We start from the raw sequence: 18,431 nt of genomic DNA, 5'->3' as shown, positions 1-18,431 counted from the left end.
GTATCTGATTTTTTGCTTACCACCGCTCTTCTTTCCTGCCCTTACAGCCCTACACAGTGTCACATCTGAAACTTTGTGCTGGAATCATGATAACTGCCTCCCACAATCCAAAGCAGGATAATGGGTACAAGGTACTCTGCTTTTTCTCTTGACACCTCTGTCCTTCTGCAGGCATCCTGTACATTTACAGGGTAGGCACAGAGGCTTTGTTTGCATTCACCCTAAGCCATCTGGGTATGTTCCTGCGTTCCCCAGGTCTACTGGGACAACGGAGCTCAGATCACCTCTCCTCATGACAAAGGGATTTCTCGAGCTATCGAAGAAAATCTAGAGCCGTGGCCTCAAGCTTGGGACGATTCTTTAATTAATGGCAGTCCACTCCTTCATGACCCAAGTGCTTCCATCAATAAGAGCTACTTTGAAGACCTTAAAAAATACTGTTTTCACAGGTAAATGGATTGTAAACTCACTTCACGTGAGTTAAAATAATGTGATTCAGCCAAATTCTATCAGTTTTCATTAAACTTTTCTCTCCAGTCACTACATATAGGGTAGCTGTGTGTGATTTGAGAGACCATAGGTCAGGGTCAGCAATTTTCCTTGAAAGAACAGGTAATAAATATTTTTGGCTCTATGAGCCACTATTTTACAACTACCCAACTCTGCTCTGGTAGTAGGAAAGCAGCTATAGATGATACATAAACGAATGAACACAAACATAGGTTCAAAAAAATTGTTATTGACAAAAGCAGGTGGCCGGCATATTGGCCATAGTTTGCTGACCTGTGTTGTAGAATCACACGCACAAGCACATGCACATGAGAGTGTGTTCGCATATATGTATGTAAAAAAAAAAAAAGCTTGCTGAAAGGTGGCAAAAGGAAACACTGATTTTTTTTTTTATCTTTCCAGAAATTTTCTGTGCATGTGCTAGCACATTATGTGTCATATGCTTCAGAACCATAAATAGAAATATAGCGTGCAGGTCGTTTGTTCTATACCCTCTTTCCCCAGTTAATTTGCCATGGATACCTTCTATGTGGTAACAGATCCCAGTCACGGTCCCTATTAGCTGTGACTCTTGCTGTAATGGGTGCTGTACCCATTTCTTTAACCCAGCGACGCACGTTTGGATACATCCAGTTAGCATGCTGTGGGTCCCGCCACCCCCGACTGTCCCCCAGCAAGAAACCACTGATTTCAAAGAAGCCAATTTCTAGGTTGTCTCTAATACTGTAATTGTTGGACACTGGGAGTGGAGGCTCCAGCGTAGAGTGCAAAACCCTAGCTGTACCTGAAGGGAGTAGCCGTCCTAGGGGGTGCGTAGTTACCAGGTGCAAGTGGAGGTCCAGACTTGCCAGATCACCTGACTCGTTCTCCCCAAGAGAGATGAGAAACTTAAATTTTCTCCATGAAATCTCCTAATTTTTAAACATCAGGGACCATTTCGTAAATGGTGTATACACCGAACAAAGCACACCTATGCGACTGTGCCTTCTTTCTGGCCCGCTGATTGAATTTCACGAAGACCAGGGTTTCTATTTGTTTGCTACTCCACTGAGGCCCAGCAGCAACGTGCCTGATGCACAATTCCTTGAGTACTTGGCACGGGTGTGCGTGAATGTGGATCCATAAGATGCATTTCTGGCAGAAGCACTGTACATGCATGCAGAGTTGGCAATGATTAGTAAATTGCTCTCCACACGTGTCATGCTAGCTGATGTTCCCACCAACACAGTCATAACAGTATCAAATACAATGATGTCATACGTCAAGTGTGTCATAACTATATGATCCACACATCCGGCCCCTACTGAGTATTATCAAGTTTCTTATTTTGTTAGAGGGAAGTAATATCTTACTTTATCTGGATCCTTTAAGTATGAATAAGCTGCTTTTTTCATATTTACTTAACCTATATTAGTGTATTTATTCATTTTTTGCATTTGTGAAACCTCTTTGCTTTATAGGAAACGACTCTTCATTTATTTCAAGTATTGTTTTCCCTCCTGTTGTCACCTTTGGGCTTTTTTATTTAAACTTTTTTTTAAGATTTTATTTATTTATTCATGAGAGAGAGAGAGAGAGGCAGAGACACAGGCAGAGGGAGAAGCAGGCTCCATGCAGGGAGCCCGACGTAGGACTCGATCCCCGCATCTCCAGGACCGGGTCCTGGGGTGAAGGCAGTGCTAAACCACTGAACCACCCGGGCTGCCCATTATTTAAACTTTTTGATGAACTCATTAAAGATGGATGATGTCTATCAGTCTTTTAATTTATGAGTGAGTGAGGTTTTTTTGTGTTATACTTTCTGTATACCAAGATTATTTTTTTAAAAGTCCCCCTTGAAAAAAAATAATAAAATAAAATAAAATAAAAGTCCCCCTTGTTTTTTTCCTAGGACTTGCATATTTACATGTTATGTTTAAATCTTCTCAGTCATAATGGTTTTTAATTTTGTGTGAGACATGAAGTAGGAAAGCAACTCTTTTTTAAGTTTTGCAGTTATAGCAACACACTAAATTGAAGAATCTACCTTTTTTGATTAATTGGAAATATCGCCTTTATAAAATAATTCCTAACATGGATTGAGTGCTCCAGCTTCTATATAGGCCTTTACTTGTACTGATTAATTTAATCTCATTTTAATCCTCATAGTTATGCTAAGAGTAGATTCTGGTATTACCATTTCATAGATGAGAAATGAGAAAACTATGACACAGAGAAGTTAGGTCAATAACCAATAGTCATACAGTTTATAAGTGGCAGGACTCTAGGATTTAAATTCAGAGTCTGTCTTCAAAGCATGTTAACCATGAAGCCATTACACCTTCTCATATATATTTTCCATTTCAAACTTCATGATCCCGGAGACCCGGGATCGAGTCCCATGTCGGGCTCCCTACAGGGAGCCTGCTTCTCTCTCTGCCTGTGTCTCTGCCTCTCTCTCTCTGTGTCTTTATGAATAAATAAATAAAATCTTAAAAAAAAAAAAAACTTGATCAACTTCTCTCTCTCTATTCTGTTCCTTTAATCTGCCTTTTTACATCTAGTTCTACACCGTCCTGGTTGTGATAGCTATACACTTCACTTTAATATCTGAGTGATTTTTTTCCAGATTTGTTCTCACTAGTCTTACATATTTACTTTTCCAGATGCACTTTATTTCCTATTTTAAGAGAAGACCATGTGCATTCATTCACCTTCCAAAGAAATGGGTTAGGTTAAGACAATAACCCAAGATTCTAGTGGTTAGAACCCTGGAATCTTTCTCAGTCTTATTTTTCCCTTCCTCTGACTTTTACTTTTGATATATATTGTCATTCTGTTTTAATTCCCCGACCCCAGGTAGTTTGACAAACAGGATTGCTACTTGACAAAGATAAAAACTTTTTTTTTATACATCCATGTATGAGGTGTTCCATCACATTTTGTAAAAAGGGACATTTTGAAAATCATTTTGAAGCTAGTAGAGAGTATTGGGAGCCAGGACTCAGGCATGGCCATGGGCAGGCACCACGGGCAGCTGGGAGTCTCTCTTGGAATGTGAAGGTGGACCGTTCTATTTTTTTTTTTAATAAAGGGTTTTTATTTTAAGATTTATTTATTATAGACAGAGAGAGAGGCAGAGACACAGGAGGAGGGAGAAGCAGGCTCCATGCTGGGAGCCCGATGTGGGACTCGATCCCGGGACTCCAGGATCACACCCTGGGCCAAAGGCAGGCGCTAAACCTCTGAGCCACCCAGGGATCCCCTGGACCGTTCCTTAATCTGCTTCTAGATGTGAAAGCTATCTCCTGAAACAAACTCTGAAAGTAATCAGATAACTACAGAGTATAAAATTTAAAATCTGAATATGTTGGGGGGAGGGTGCATATTTGGGTAAGAATGAATAAGTTTTGCTTCTTTTTTTAAATGGAGTTAGATAGTCAGTTGTCTTGTACACTCTAATCACATGGATTTCTTCCTTTCTTACAAATCTGGTCCCTTGATAGCAAAGCTTCTAGTTTTGCAAGCCATATTTGCATCTTTTATCTATATTCTATCCTTTTCTGTGGTGTGTTTCATTCCAGGAGTGTGAACCGGGAGTCTAAGGTGAAGTTTGTGCATACATCTGTCCACGGCGTGGGCCATGACTTTGTGCAGTCGGCTTTCAAGGCTTTTGACTTTGTTCCTCCCGAGGCTGTTCCCGAACAGAAAGATCCTGATCCTGAGTTCCCAACAGTGAAATACCCAAATCCTGAGGAGGGGAAAGGTGTCTTGGTAACCTACTCTTTTTTGTTCTAGAACTTACCTATTATATCCAGAATTCTTACTATCGAGTATAATAACTTTGTATGTGTTTCCATTGTGCTGAATAAAAAACCCAGCCTCATCATCTGAGAGATTTATGTGTATTAGTCATCCATTTCTTATAGAAACTTGCAAAATACACGTCTTAGCATCAGGATGTGAGAGCTGATACTGAAATGTTTTAAATTGAATTAAATTTAAATTGAGTTTATTTTGCTTTCTTAATGTTAAAAAGGAACAGTAACAGAATGAATATTTATCACATGATTTTTATTCCTTAATTTTTATTCCTTAATTTTTCTAATATGAAATAATGCTACTTAAATTATGGTCCCTTTAACCTTTTTAAAGGTTAGGGTAACAAAGATATTCAGAGAAGGGTGCCTGGGTGGCTCAGTCGGTTAAGCGGCTGCATTTGACTCAGGTCATGATCTCAGTGTCATGGGACTGAGTTCCTCGTCCCTGCTTAGCAGGGAGTCTGCTTCTCCCTTTCCCTCTGCCTCTCCCCTCTGGCTTGTGCTTTCTTTCTCACTCACTCTCTCTCAAATAAATTTTAAAAATCTTTTAAAAAAACAACAGCAGTGATATTCAGAGAGTCCATTTATTTTGGTTTGTTTTTGAGGTTGATCACTTGGCAAGGCCTAGAAATACCAGTCTCACCACATGCACGCTATCAGATGTGGGGTGAATCCCATGGGCAGGTGTGGATCACGTGGGATGTTCCCATTACATCACCTCTGGATTAGGAAGTAATAGGTGACCGGCCAAGACCAGCTCCAGAAATAAAATCCAGCCTTCATTTGGGGAAAGTTCTTTTAGTTCTTAAGGAACTGAATGTGTTTTAAAGACTATAATATGATCAATTCTTGACTGAAGTAATCTTTTATTTTCCTACTCTTTTTCAGACTTTATCTTTTGCCTTGGCTGACAAAACCAAGGCCAAAATCGTTTTAGCGAATGATCCGGATGCTGATAGACTTGCTGTGGCGGAAAAGCAAGACAGGTGCAGTTGATCATGATTACCTTTCTGATAGAAAACATAACGGGGTGACATCTTCAGCAGTAAAATGTTCCTGGGGCGACTGGACCTGTTTGGAAATATTTACCATTTATTGTCCCACAAGTCATCCCTGAACCTCCTGTCACTGAACCTCTAACATACAGCAAAACGCTGTTCTGGGGGCCAGCATAATTAATGCAGAGTAAACCAGACCAGGATGGACCTGGAATTGAAATTACTATTGATCTTGTCTCATTTCGTCATTGATTTTATTATAATTAATGACTCAGTCCCTAATGCTGGCAAGTACTGTGTTTGGTGCTAGCTTTACAGATCAGTATTTGCTTCCAGGAAACGTCAGATTTAGGTTGAATGGACCAGAGAGGAATAGCAGTGGAGTACCCAGTGTTTAAGACAAGTTTGACCATAAGTGGAATAGGACATAAGTGGAGAGAAAAGATGAAAGACAGGCAAGGTCCACACAGTTTTGGGTGTCAGACAGCACATGTGATGTTTTGTGAGCAGTGGGGTGCTGCCAAAGGATTAAGGTTTTATTTATCTATTATTTATTTTAAGTTTTTTGAGAGAGAGAGTGAGCAAGGGGCCGAGGGACAAAGGGAGAGAGAGAAGCTGAAGCCAACTCCGGGCCAGCTCGAGCCCCACGTAGGCTTCAGTCTTATCACTGAGATCATGACCTGAGCCAAAATCAAGAGTTGGATGCTCAACTGACTGAGCCACTGCCACAGAGGATTAGGGTTTTAGATAATGGTCGAACAGATTCAATTCTATTTTTTTTTAAGATTTTTTTTTTTTATTTGGGGGAGAGAGAGAGGCAGCATAAAAGTGGGGGAGGGGCAGACGGAGAGGGAAAAGCAGACCCCCCACTGAGCAGTGAGCCTGATGTGGGGCTCGATTCCAGAACTTGGAGATCATGACCTGAACTGAAGGCAGATGCTTAACCAACTGAGCCACTCAGGTGCCCCCAAACAGGTACAATTCTAATCACTTTCTAGAAAGTTAAGCTAGGGTGATGCATGTTGAAACATGAGATGTCCTAGCCACCCAGATTACGAAAAAGAGAGTGAATCCCATGTCTGTTCTCTGGTATCCTCATCGTTTTAGTATGAACTTGCTCTTGAGGCAGGCTAGGCTATTGCCTCCCTGAAACCTCAATACTGACCAGACTGAAAATTGAGATATGCAGACTGTTATCCTGGGGTAGGATAGGGTGTGTGGGATCTTGCCAGCATATTTCTATCATCTTTAAAACCAAAGCCTTGGGACACCTGGGTGGCTCAGCAGTTGAGCGTCTGCCTTTGGCTGGGGTCCTGGGATCAAGTCCCGCATCAGGCTCCCTGCAGGGAGCCAGTTTCTCCCTCTGCCTATGTCTCTGCCTTTCTCTCTGTGTCTCACATGAATGACTAAATAAAATCTTAATAAATACATACATACATACATACATAATAAAACCAAAGCCTTTGCCAAAGACAATTGAAAGCTTCATGTAGCTTCGCTCTTCAAAGATGGGAGGTTTGTCTAAGCAAACTGGTTGAGACAGAGCTACTACTCAAATGTTTGTGAAGTGACAGTCACGGTTCCAACCAGTTATTTAAACAAGAAAGACAAGGACACTTGCAGGAACCACTTTGAGCCTTGTTTGCCTTAATTGTCATGTCTCAGTCACTTACAATGTCTCTCTTAAGATCACAGCAATGCATTGGTTGTTTTTTCTTTCAGCGGTGAATGGAGAGTGTTTTCAGGCAATGAGTTGGGGGCCCTCCTGGGCTGGTGGCTTTTTACCTCCTGGAAAGAAAAGAACCAAGATCACAGTGCCCTCAAAGACTTATACATGCTGTCCAGCACCGTCTCCTCCAAAATCTTGCGGGCCATTGCCTTAAAGGAAGGCTTTCACTTTGAGGTAAGGTATTTCTGGGACTTGCTCTTGAATCTCTTTTGCTCTGTAGAAGGTCTAAGGCATTTCCTTCTCTTTTGGGTTATCCCTTTTAGGAAACACTAACTGGCTTTAAGTGGATGGGAAACCGAGCCAAACAGCTAATAGACCAGGGGAAGAATGTCTTATTTGCATTTGAAGAAGCTATTGGTAAGAAGTGATAATGGTGATTATAGCATTAGCTAATATATAGAACGCAAATAAATGGGATTTGGATTTGGGTTCAAAAAATTAACAGTAGAACAGGAGCACACAGGTGCTCAAAGGGTGTTGAACTTCCCTACCCTAAATTTGGCATCTCAAATTTTCTTTCAGCTAAAAAGAATACCTCACAAATAACCAAGCCATTAATAAAAGAAAGTGAATCCATTCCCTTGATGAAAACAGTGATGTTCTGCACACGGGTGCTTATAGCTCTGGAACTCCCATATTTTGGGAAGTTGTGGTAGTTCCTCAACTGTGGTGTTGACCTCCAAGTCAGATATGGTTTGCTCCTCTCCCAAAAGTGCTTAGACCGAAGTCTGTCCAGAGGAAAGGAGAGGACTCGGTTGTGGGGCTTTCATCAAAGTGACTGTCACCTGAAAGGACAGCCCCAAGTCCAGCCAGAATGACTGAGAAAGACTCTTAAATTGTCAGTATAGGTGAGGAGAAAGGGGAGCTAGTATAGAAATTGAAATTCAGATGTTTGTGTGGAGGATGTTTTAGCTATCCATTTAGTAAAAGTTATCATACCTTATACAAGAACATTCCTCCAGGGGCCCTTGGATGGCTCAGTCGGTTAAGCATCTGACTCTTGGTTTCGGCTCAGGTCATGATCTCAGGGTCCTGAGATTGAGCCCCACATTGGGCTCCGCACTCAGCAAGGAGTCGGCTTGCAAATTCTCTCCCTCTGCGCCTCCCCCTGATGTGTGTGTGTGCCCACACACATGTGCGCACGTGTGCCTCCCCTTCTCTCCAATAAATAAATCTTAAAAAAAAAAAAAAAAAACATTCATCTGTATTTCCTGCAGCACACATGCTCCCACATATCATTTAACTAATTAATCAAATGAAGTGTGCAATAGCTCAGCTTTTGCCCTTTTGTCACAATTTGGCAGTCTTTCTATAGCTTTTTATTAAACATGTTTTTCTTGCGCTTGTTTATCAAATATTTATTGCACATCAATTACATAGTGACCCTGAGAGAAAAAGATGACACTGACCTCAGCCTAGAGCAGTGTGCATCGAGCTCATTACCAGCCACACAAGAGAGCACAGGCTAGGTGTCAAGGTGAAGGACATAACTCACAAGGACTGTTGGAATTCAGAGAAGATGGAATAAGCATTGACTAGAACAACTGGGAAGGAACCATTTGTGTGAGCGGAGGGGTTTGAGCTGGACCTGGGGAATGAACAGTTTGTCTAGGAGGAGAATCTCCTAGATTCACCCAATACATCTTGAAGGCCTGCCTCGCCCCTAGGCCTTGAGCTGGATTCCTGAATATACAGGTGGTCAATGAGAAGCATTCACATATTCATACCGTACAACCTCTTTTGCGATGGGCAAGTTGCGTGGAGATAATGTGCACGTACAGGGTGGTAAAGGAACCCAGTCCTAAGAGCGAATGTATGACACGTGTTTCTGCAGGATATATGTGCTGCCCTTTTGTTCTGGACAAAGATGGAGTCAGCGCCGCTGTCATCAGCGCCGAGTTGGCTAGCTTTCTAGCAACCAAGAATTTGTCTTTGTCTCAGCAGCTAAAGGCCATTTATGTTGAGTAAGTTTCTATTAACTCTGTTTAATTGAAATAATACTTTTTAAAAGTTTTATTATGTTTTTATGTGTGACACTAATATTCTAACCCTCTTACTTTGGGTGAGGGTTCTTCTGAAAACTAAAGGATCACTTTTTCTCTTAATGCTTAACTATTCAATACTAATTATCACTTATGACTGTGTTAATCCTTAACAAATGAGAACATCAGTTGCAGAAATAGCTAATTGAGGAGGGTGATTCCCTGATGTCAGAAAGGACAAAGGTTTTCGTGAAACATCTATTACGTGTTTAGAGCCACTAGTCAAGTCCGCCTTTGTAGTGCAAAAGCAGCTGATGGCAAGACGTACAGGAATGGGTGTGGTGTGGCTGCAATGAAATGAAACTTTCACATCCCAAGATAGGCCGAAGACCAGGCAGCAGTTTGGCAATACCTGGGGTCAATAGTTATACCTCTTTTTTATGCTAAATTATTCCTTTGAAGCTAGTCATTGTTATTCGTTTCATTTAGCTTAAAATATACTGATTGATACATGTTCTGTATACACCACGTGAGATTATTTGTTCCTCATTTTGCATATTTGTACTTTTTTATTGAGATGTAATTGACATTAATGTCAGGTATAATAACATAATGATTCGATATTTATATATATTACAAAGTGATCACCATAGTAAGTCGAGTTAACATCCACACCACGTATAATCACAAATATTCATTCTTGTGATGATAGCTTTTATGATCTGTGGTCTTAGCAACTTTCAAATATACAGTACAATACTAGTAGATACAGTCACCAAGTTATATATTTATAATTTTATTTCTTTTGATAGATATGGCTACCATATTACCAAAGCTTCCTATTTTATCTGCCATGATCAAGGCACCATTAAAAAATTGTTTGAAAACCTTAGAAACTACGATGGGAAGAATAATTATCCAAAAACTTGTGGCAGATTTGAAATTTCTGGCATTAGAGACCTTACAACTGGTTATGATGATAGCCAACCTGATAAAAAAGCTGTAAGTAATAACATCTTTTATTGATTAAAACTCTTCTGTATTTACCTTCCATTATGCTTTGAATAGCTTAACTCATTTAATTTTGGGATTAATTGAAGCTGATTTTAGGCATTTGGGTATTATAAATAAACTATCGAAATATACAGAAGGTTAAAAATCATGCACTAGAACCAAAAGGATTGTCACTCGCCATCTAAACCAATGCCACCATCTAACGCGTAGACAATCAGTGCTCGGAAGTGCAGGACCAACAGCTAGTTGGTGACGGTTGTGGTAAAATCTGGGTCTTCCTGCCTCCGGATCCAGATTTTCCTCGGTCTCCACACCTGCTCAAAACACCGAATATGGCAGCCCACTATAGTGTTTCCGAATGAGTAGATCTGGGGTAAGGGCCAAGAACTTGCATTTCCAACAAGTTCCCTGCTTATGTTACTGCTACACACTTGGAGAGCCACTGCGTGCTTCCTAGTTCGTTTACCCTATTCTCTGAATGTCCGGGAGCTGTTAGCTATAAAGTATGAGTTTGCATTCTTCACATTCTGTGGATCCTCCACTGGAGTCAAAAGAACATTCAAATATGACAGAAGGGTATTGCTAAGTAATGGCAGGGGTTTGGGGAAGGAGAGTAAGAATATCCTTATGAGATATTAGACATCTTTGATAGTTCCTTTTTATTTTTTTAAATTTCCATCTGCAGGGCAGCCCTGGTGGTGCAGCGGTTTAGCGCCACCTGCAGCCCAGGGTGTGATCCTGGAGACCCGGGATCGAGTCCCACGTCGGGCTCCCTGCATGGAGCCTGCTTCTCCCTCTGCCTGTGTCTCTGCCTCTCTCTCTCTCTGTGTGTCTCTATGAATGAATAAATAAAATCTTTAAAAAATAATAATAAAATAGGGGATCCCTGGGTGGCTCAGCGGTTTAGCCCCTGCCTTCGGCCCAGGGCGTGATCCTGGAGACTCCGGATCGAGTCCCACATCGGGCTCCCGGTGCATGGAGCCTGCTTCTCCCTCGCCTATGTCTCTGCCTCTCTCTCTCTCTCTGTGACTATCATAAATAAATAAATAAAATATTTTTAAAAATAATAATAATAATAATAAATAAATTTCCATCTGCACACAATATATTTTTAAAGAGAAATATTTTTGGAAGAGTCACGGTGAAACATGGCCGCGCCAACCCCCACCATCTCTTTGCCTTGCCGAGACAGCCACCTTCCCTCTCAGTTGTCTCGCCTGGCATTTTACCACCAGATTTCAAATGCTCATATGGTGATGCTTGGGCTTCTCAGTGTTGGACTTTATTCCTTTTCCATTATGGAGATAAGGATTTAAATCTGACATTTCTGGGACGCCTGGGTGGCGCTCAGCAGTTGAGGGTCTGCCTTCAGCCCAGGGCGTGATCCTGGAGTCCAGGGATCGAGTCCCATATCAGGCTCCCAGCGTGGAGCCTGCTTCTCCTGCCTGTGTTTCTGCCTCTCTGTGTGTGTGTCTCTCATGAATAAATAAATAAAATCTTTAAAAAATAAAATCTGACATTTCTTACATTCACTCTTCTCCCTTCTCCCCTATCTTCACAAACACTTAGGCCACAACACTTGGTGAATTCAGATTCTGTGCTTGTATTATTATGACTACTTAGCTAAGTAGTCTACTTTGGTTAGGTTCCCCAAAATTGTAGAATTATTTCTTCTAAAATTAATAGTTCTGTTCTTTCATTTTCTTGGATTTTTATGTAACAATCCCCAGTCTTCCCACATCCTTCAGATGTCTCTCAGTAGGCTTTTTATGGTCCGATGCAATTTTATCAGTTCTGTTTTATTTCCACCCAACTCCCTCCCAGTCCTTCCATCCAGACAGAGCCAGCTTCTCTCTGTGTTGGGTAAACACATGTCATCCTGGGAATGCCCTTCACCACTTGTGGGGTGGGGTCCTTTGCTTCTGGACGTCCTCTTGCTGTACTTATTTTCCTAAATCACCTCTTCTTTTTTTTTTTAAGATTTTATTTATTTATTCATGAGAGACACAGAGAGAGAGGCAGAGACACAGGCAGAGGGAGAAGCAGGCTCCATGCAGGGAGCCCGATGTGGGACTCGATCTCCGAGTCTCCAGGATCACGCCCTGGGCCGAAGCCAGACACTCAACGCTGAGCCACCTAGGCATCCCCCTAAATCACCTCTTATAGTAGCTTCCTAAAAACAAGTGAATAGGAGGTCAATTTTTGGAGACATTGAGGTCTGCAAATGTCTTAATTCTACCCTCACACTTGATTGACTCAGTTTTGAAAGCAGCGCTCCACTGTTACAGAGTTTCCAGTATTGCTGGTGAGGGTCTGATCTTTCATTCCGTCAGGAAATAGCCGAGGCCTACTGTGTGCCACCTAAAGGGGTGTTGATGCCGTATTTATTCAGTCCTTTCCATGCAGCTTGTTTTTTCCTCTATGAAAAGATTTCAGGGATTTTTTGCTAAACTTTTCTTCTAAAATTTCAGTGATCTGCTTTTTCAGCCATTCTGGACAGTTGGTGGGTCGTTGGTTTTTGGAGTCATTTCAGTTCTGAGAAATTTTCTTAATTTTCTTTCAAAGAAGGGGGCTGGATGGTTATTTTCCTAATATCTTCTTCCTCTGCATTTTCTGTTCTCTCTTTCTGGCTGAGTTCTTGGTTAGATGCTGGCTCTCCAGGACTGACGCTCTACTTTCCTTGTTTCTTCTTCCCTAATGTCCATCTGGATCTTCTTGTCCAACACTTGGGGAAATTACATCAACGTTAATTTTCAGTGCTTTTATTCACTATTTCAGCTCGTATTCTCCACTTTATTAGAAATAACACCTGGGGCACCAGGCTGGCTCGGTTGGTAGAGCATGTGACTCTTGATCTCGGTTGGGGTTGTGAGTTCAAGTCCCATGTTAGACATGGAACCTACTTTAAAAAATTTTTTTTAATAAAAATAACATCCTATTCTTGTTTCATGTATATAGTACTTTTTAAAAAATAATATAATGATTCAACAGTTCTGTATGTTACTTGGCTGTCATCATGATAAGTGTACACTTGACCCCTTTTACCTATTTTGTCCATTCCCCTACCCATCTCCCCTCTGGCAACTACCAGTTTGTTTTTTCTTTTTCTTTTTTTTTTTTTTTAGCAGTTTGTTTTCTATATGAAAAGTCTATATTTTCTGTTGTTGTTTGTCTCTTTTTGTTGCTGTTATTCATTTCATTTGTCCCTTTAATTCCACATATGAGTGAAATTATATGAGATTTGTATTTCTCTGTATTTTTTTTAATTTAAATTCAGTGAAGTAACATATAATGTATTATTGGCTTCAGAGGTAGAGGTCAGTGATTCATCAATCTTCTATAATGTCCAGTGCTCATAATTCACATGTCCTCCTTCATGTCCATCACCAGTTACCCCGTCCCCCTACTCACCTTCCTTTCAATGTCCTTCAGTTTGTTTCCTATGATTAAGAGTTTCTAATGGTTTGTCTCCCTCTCTAATTGCGTCGTCTTATTTTTCCCTCTCTTCCCTATGATCCTCTGTTTTGTTTCTTAAATTCTACATATGAGTAAGATCATATGATAATTGTCTTTCTCTGATTGACTTATTTTGCTAAGCATAATACCCTCTAGTTCCATCCAGATCGTTACAAACGGCAAGGCTTCAGTTTTTTGATGGCTGAGTAGTATTCCAGTGTGTGTGTGTGTGTGTGTGTGTGTGTGTGTGTGTGTGTGTCTCCGTGTCTCCATTCATCTGTCAATGGACATCTCTACTCTTTCCACAGTTTGGCTATTGTGGACATGGCTGCTATAAACATTGGGGTGCAGGTGCTTCTTCAGATCACTGCATTTGTATCTTTGGGATAGATACCTAGTAAGTAGTGCAGTTGCTGGGTCAAAGGGTAGCTCTATTTTCAACTCTTTGGGGAACCTCCATACTGTTTTCCAGAGTGGCTGCACCAGGTTGCATTCCCAGGAACAATGTAAAAGGGTTCCCCTTTCTCCACATCCTCACCAACATCTGTCATTTCCTGACTTATTAACTTCAGCCACTCTGACTGGTGTGAGCTGGTATCTCATTGTGGTTTTGATTTATATTTCCCTGATGCTGAGTGATGTTGAGCATTTTTTCATGTGTCTGTTGGCCATTTGTTTTGTCTTCTTTGGAGAAATGTCTGTTCATGTCTTCTGCCCATTTCTTGACTGGATTATTTATTCTTTAGGTGTTGAGTTTGATAGGTTCTTTATAGATTTTTGGATACTAGCCCTTTATCAGATAAGACATTTGTGAATTCTGTCCGTTGTCTTTTGGTTTTGTTGACTGTTTCCTTTGCTGTGCAAAAGCTTTTTATCTTGACGAAGTCCCAATAGTTCATTTTGCCTTTGTTTCCCTAGCCTTTGGAGATGTGTCAAGCAAGAAATTGTTGCAATTGAGGTTACAGAGGTTGCTGCCTGTGTTATCTTCTCGGATTTTGATGGATTCCTGTCTTACATTTAGGTGTTTCATCCGTCTTGAGTCTATTTTTGTGTATGGTGTAAGGAAATAGTCGAATTTCATTCTTCTTCATGTGGCTGGACAATTTTCCCAACACCATTTGTTGAAGAGACTGTCTTTTTTCCATTGGATAGTCTTTCCTGCTTTGTCGAATATTAGTTGACCATAGAGTTGAGGGTCCATTTCTGGGTTCTCTCTTCTGTTCCATTGATTTGTGTGTCTGTGTTTGTGACAGTACCATGCCATCTTGATGATTACAGCTTTGTAATAGAGCTTGAAGTCTGGGAGTATGATGCTTTGGTTTTATTTTTTAACATTCTTTTGGCTACATGGAATCTTTCTGGTTCCATATAAATTTTGGATTATTTGTTTCAGCCCTGTGAAAAAAGTTGATGGTATTTTGATAGGAATTGCATTGAATGTGTTGATTGCTCTGGGTAGCATAGACATTATAACAATATTTATTCTTCTAATCCATAAGCATGAAATATTTTTCCATTTCTTTGTGTCTTCCTCAATTTCTTTCATGAGTATTCTGTAGTTTTCTGAGTACAGATCATTTGCCTCTTTGGTTAGGTTTATTCCTAGGTATCTTACGGGTTTTAGTCCAATTGTAAATGGGATCAACTGTTTAATTTCTTTCTTGTTTCATTGTTAGTGTATAGAAATGCTACTGATTTCTGTGCATTGATTTTATATCCTGCCACTTTGCTGAATTCCTGTATGAATTCTAGCAATTTTGGGTTTTCCACATAGTATATCATGTCATCTTCAAAGAATGAAAGTTTGACTTCTTTGGTCTGTCTTAATTCACTTAACATTATACTCTCAAAAAAACCAAAAAAACGAAAAACAAAAAACTTTATACCTTCTGTGTTGTCCATCTGTGTTGTTGCAAATGCTAAGATTTCCTTTTTTTTTCCTCTAAGTAATCTCTATGCTCAACATGGGATTCAAATCATGACCCTGAGATCAAGAGTCACATGCTTTACTGTCTGAGCCAGCCAGGCACCCCAAAATCTCATTTTTTTCAATGACTGGGTAATATCCCATGATAGATAGATAGATAGATAGATAGATAGATAGATAGATAAATAGACCAATAGATTGATCTAGATATATATGTATATATCACACCTTCTTTACCCATTCATCTTTCAGTGGACACTTGGCTGCTTCCATATCTTGGCTGTTATGAATAACCATAGGGGTACATATATCTTTTTAATTAGTGCTTTCATTTTCTTTGGATAAATACCCAATAGTGGAATCACTGGATCATATGGTAGTTCTATTTTTAATTTTTTGAGGAACCGCCATATTGTTTTCCATAGTGGCTACACCAGTGTACATTCCCACCAAGAATTCACAAGTGTTTCTTTTTCTCCACATCTTTGACAACACTTGTTATTTCTTGTCATTTTTAATGTAGCCATTCTGACAGATGTAAGGTGCCATCTCATTGTAGTTTTTTTTTTAATTTATTTTTTATTGGTGTTCAATTTACTAACATACAGAATAACCCCCAGTGCCCGTCACCCATTCACTCCCACCCCCCGCCCTCCTCCCCTTCCACCACCCCTAGTTCGTTTCCCAGAGTTAGCAGTCTTTACGTTCTGTCTCCCTTTCTGATATTTCCCACACATTTCTTCCCCCTTCCCTTATATTCCCTTTCACTATTATTTATATTCCCCAAATGAATGAGAACATATAATGTTTGTCCTTCTCCGACTGGCTTACTTCACTCAGCATAATACCCTCCAGTTCCATCCACGTTGAAGCAAATGGTGGGTATTTGTCATTTCTAATAGCTGAGTAATATTCCATTGTATACATAAACCACATCTTCTTTATCCATTCATCTTTCGTTGGACACCGAGGCTCCTTCCACAGTTTGGCTATCGTGGCCATTGCTGCTATAAACATCGGGGTGCAGGTGTCCCGGCGTTTCATTGCATCTGTATCTTTGGGGTAAATCCCCAACAGTGCAATTGCTGGGTCGTAGGGCAGGTCTATTTTTAACTGTTTGAGGAACCTCCACACAGTTTTCCAGAGTGGCTGCACCAGTTCACATTCCCACCAACAGTGTATGAGGGTTCCCTTTTCTCCGCATCCTCTCCAACATTTGTTGTTTCCTGCCTTGTTAATTTTCCCCATTCTCACTGGTGTGAGGTGGTATCTCATTGTGGTTTTGATTTTTATTTCCCTGATGGCAAGTGATGCAGAGCATTTTCTCATATGCATGTTGGCCATGTCTATGTCTTCCTCTGTGAGATTTCTCTTCATGTCTTTTGCCCATTTCATGATTGGATTGTTTGTTTCTTTGGTGTTGAGTTTGATAAGTTCTTTATAGATCTTGGAAACTAGCCCTTTATCTGATACGTCATTTGCAAATATCTTCTCCCATTCTGTAGGTTGTCTTTGAGTTTTGTTGACTGTATCCTTTGCTGTGCAAAAGCTTCTTATCTTGATGAAGTCCCAATAGTTCATTTTTGCTTTTGTTTCTTTTGCCTTCGTGGATGTATCTTGCAAGAAGTTACTATGGCCGAGTTCAAAAAGGGTGTTGCCTGTGTTCTTCTGTAGGATTTTGATGGAATCTTGTCTCACATTTAGATCTTTCATCCATTTTGAGTTTATCTTTGTGTATGGTGAAAGAGAGTGGTCTGTTCAACATAGTACTGGAAGTCCTAGCCTCAGCAATCAGACAACAAAAAGACATTAAAGGCATTCAAATTGGCAAAGAAGAAGTCAAACTCTCCCTCTTCGCCGATGACATGATACTCTACATAGAAAACCCAAAAGTCTCCACCCCAAGATTGCTAGAACTCATACAGCAATTTGGTAGCGTGGCAGGATACAAAATCAATGCCCAGAAGTCAGTGGCATTTCTATACACTAACAATGAGACTGAAGAAAGAGAAATTAAGGAGTCAATCCCATTTACAATTGCACCCAAAAGCATAAGATACCTAGGAATAAACCTAACCAAAGAGGTAAAGGATCTATACCCTCAAAACTATAGAACACTTCTGAAAGAAATTGAGGAAGACACAAAGAGATGGAAAAATATTCCATGCTCATGGATTGGCAGAATTAATATTGTGAAAATGTCAATGTTACCCAGGGCAATATACACGTTTAATGCAATCCCTATCAAAATACCATGGACTTTCTTCAGAGAGTTAGAACAAATTGTTTTAAGATTTGTGTGGAATCAGAAAAGACCCCGAATAGCCAGGGGAATTTTAAAAAAGAAAACCATAGCTGGGGACATCACAATGCCAGATTTCAGGTTGTACTACAAAGCTGTGGTCATCAAGACAGTGTGGTACTGGCACAAAAACAGACACATAGATCAGTGGAACAGAATAGAGAATCCAGAAGTGGACCCTGAACTTTATGGGCAACTAATATTCGATAAAGGAGGAAAGACTATCCATTGGAAGAAAGACAGTCTCTTCAATAAATGGTGCTGGGAAAATTGGACATCCACATGCAGAAGAATGAAACTAGATCATTGTAGTTTTGAATTTGCATTTTCTGGATAATGAGTGATATTGAGCATTTGTCATGTGTCTGTTAACCATCTTTATGTCTTCTTTGGAAAAATGTCTATTCAGGTCCTCTGCCCATGTTTAATTAGTTTGGTTTTTTGGTGTAGTGTTGTCTAAGTTCTTTATATATGTTAGATATTAACCCCTTATCAGGTATATTATTTGCAAATAGGTTGCCTTTTGTTTGTTGATGGTTTCCTTTGCTGTGCAGAAGCCTCTTATTTTGGTGTACTCCCAGTAGTTTTATTATGCTCATGTATGTATTTTATCTCTCTTAAGAATAGTCATTATAGGGGTGCCTGGGTGGCAGAGTCTGTTAAGACTGTTAAGTCAACTCTTGGTTTGGACTCGGGTCATGATCTCAGGGTTG

At 40.2% G+C, this 18,431-nt stretch overlaps 1 protein-coding gene across 1 annotated transcript in view; it reads left to right on the top strand.

Annotated features, from left to right (window-relative positions):
* The window catches only part of PGM2 (phosphoglucomutase 2), a 40,464-nt gene that overhangs the window by 14,710 nt on the left and 7,323 nt on the right, over positions 1–18,431 (top strand). Inside the window, exons 5-12 of the mRNA XM_035714449.2 lie at positions 48–131; positions 256–449; positions 4,074–4,263; positions 5,199–5,296; positions 7,031–7,211; positions 7,301–7,394; positions 8,872–9,001; positions 9,832–10,021. Coding sequence (XP_035570342.1) covers positions 48–131; positions 256–449; positions 4,074–4,263; positions 5,199–5,296; positions 7,031–7,211; positions 7,301–7,394; positions 8,872–9,001; positions 9,832–10,021 — 1,161 coding nt within the window. The remainder of the gene's footprint in view (positions 1–47; positions 132–255; positions 450–4,073; positions 4,264–5,198; positions 5,297–7,030; positions 7,212–7,300; positions 7,395–8,871; positions 9,002–9,831; positions 10,022–18,431) is intronic.

Source organism: Canis lupus, chromosome 3, assembly GCF_003254725.2.
Source record: "Canis lupus dingo isolate Sandy chromosome 3, ASM325472v2, whole genome shotgun sequence".
Classification (NCBI taxonomy): Eukaryota; Metazoa; Chordata; class Mammalia; order Carnivora; family Canidae; genus Canis; species Canis lupus.
This window is presented reverse-complemented; position numbering and strand designations above follow the sequence as displayed.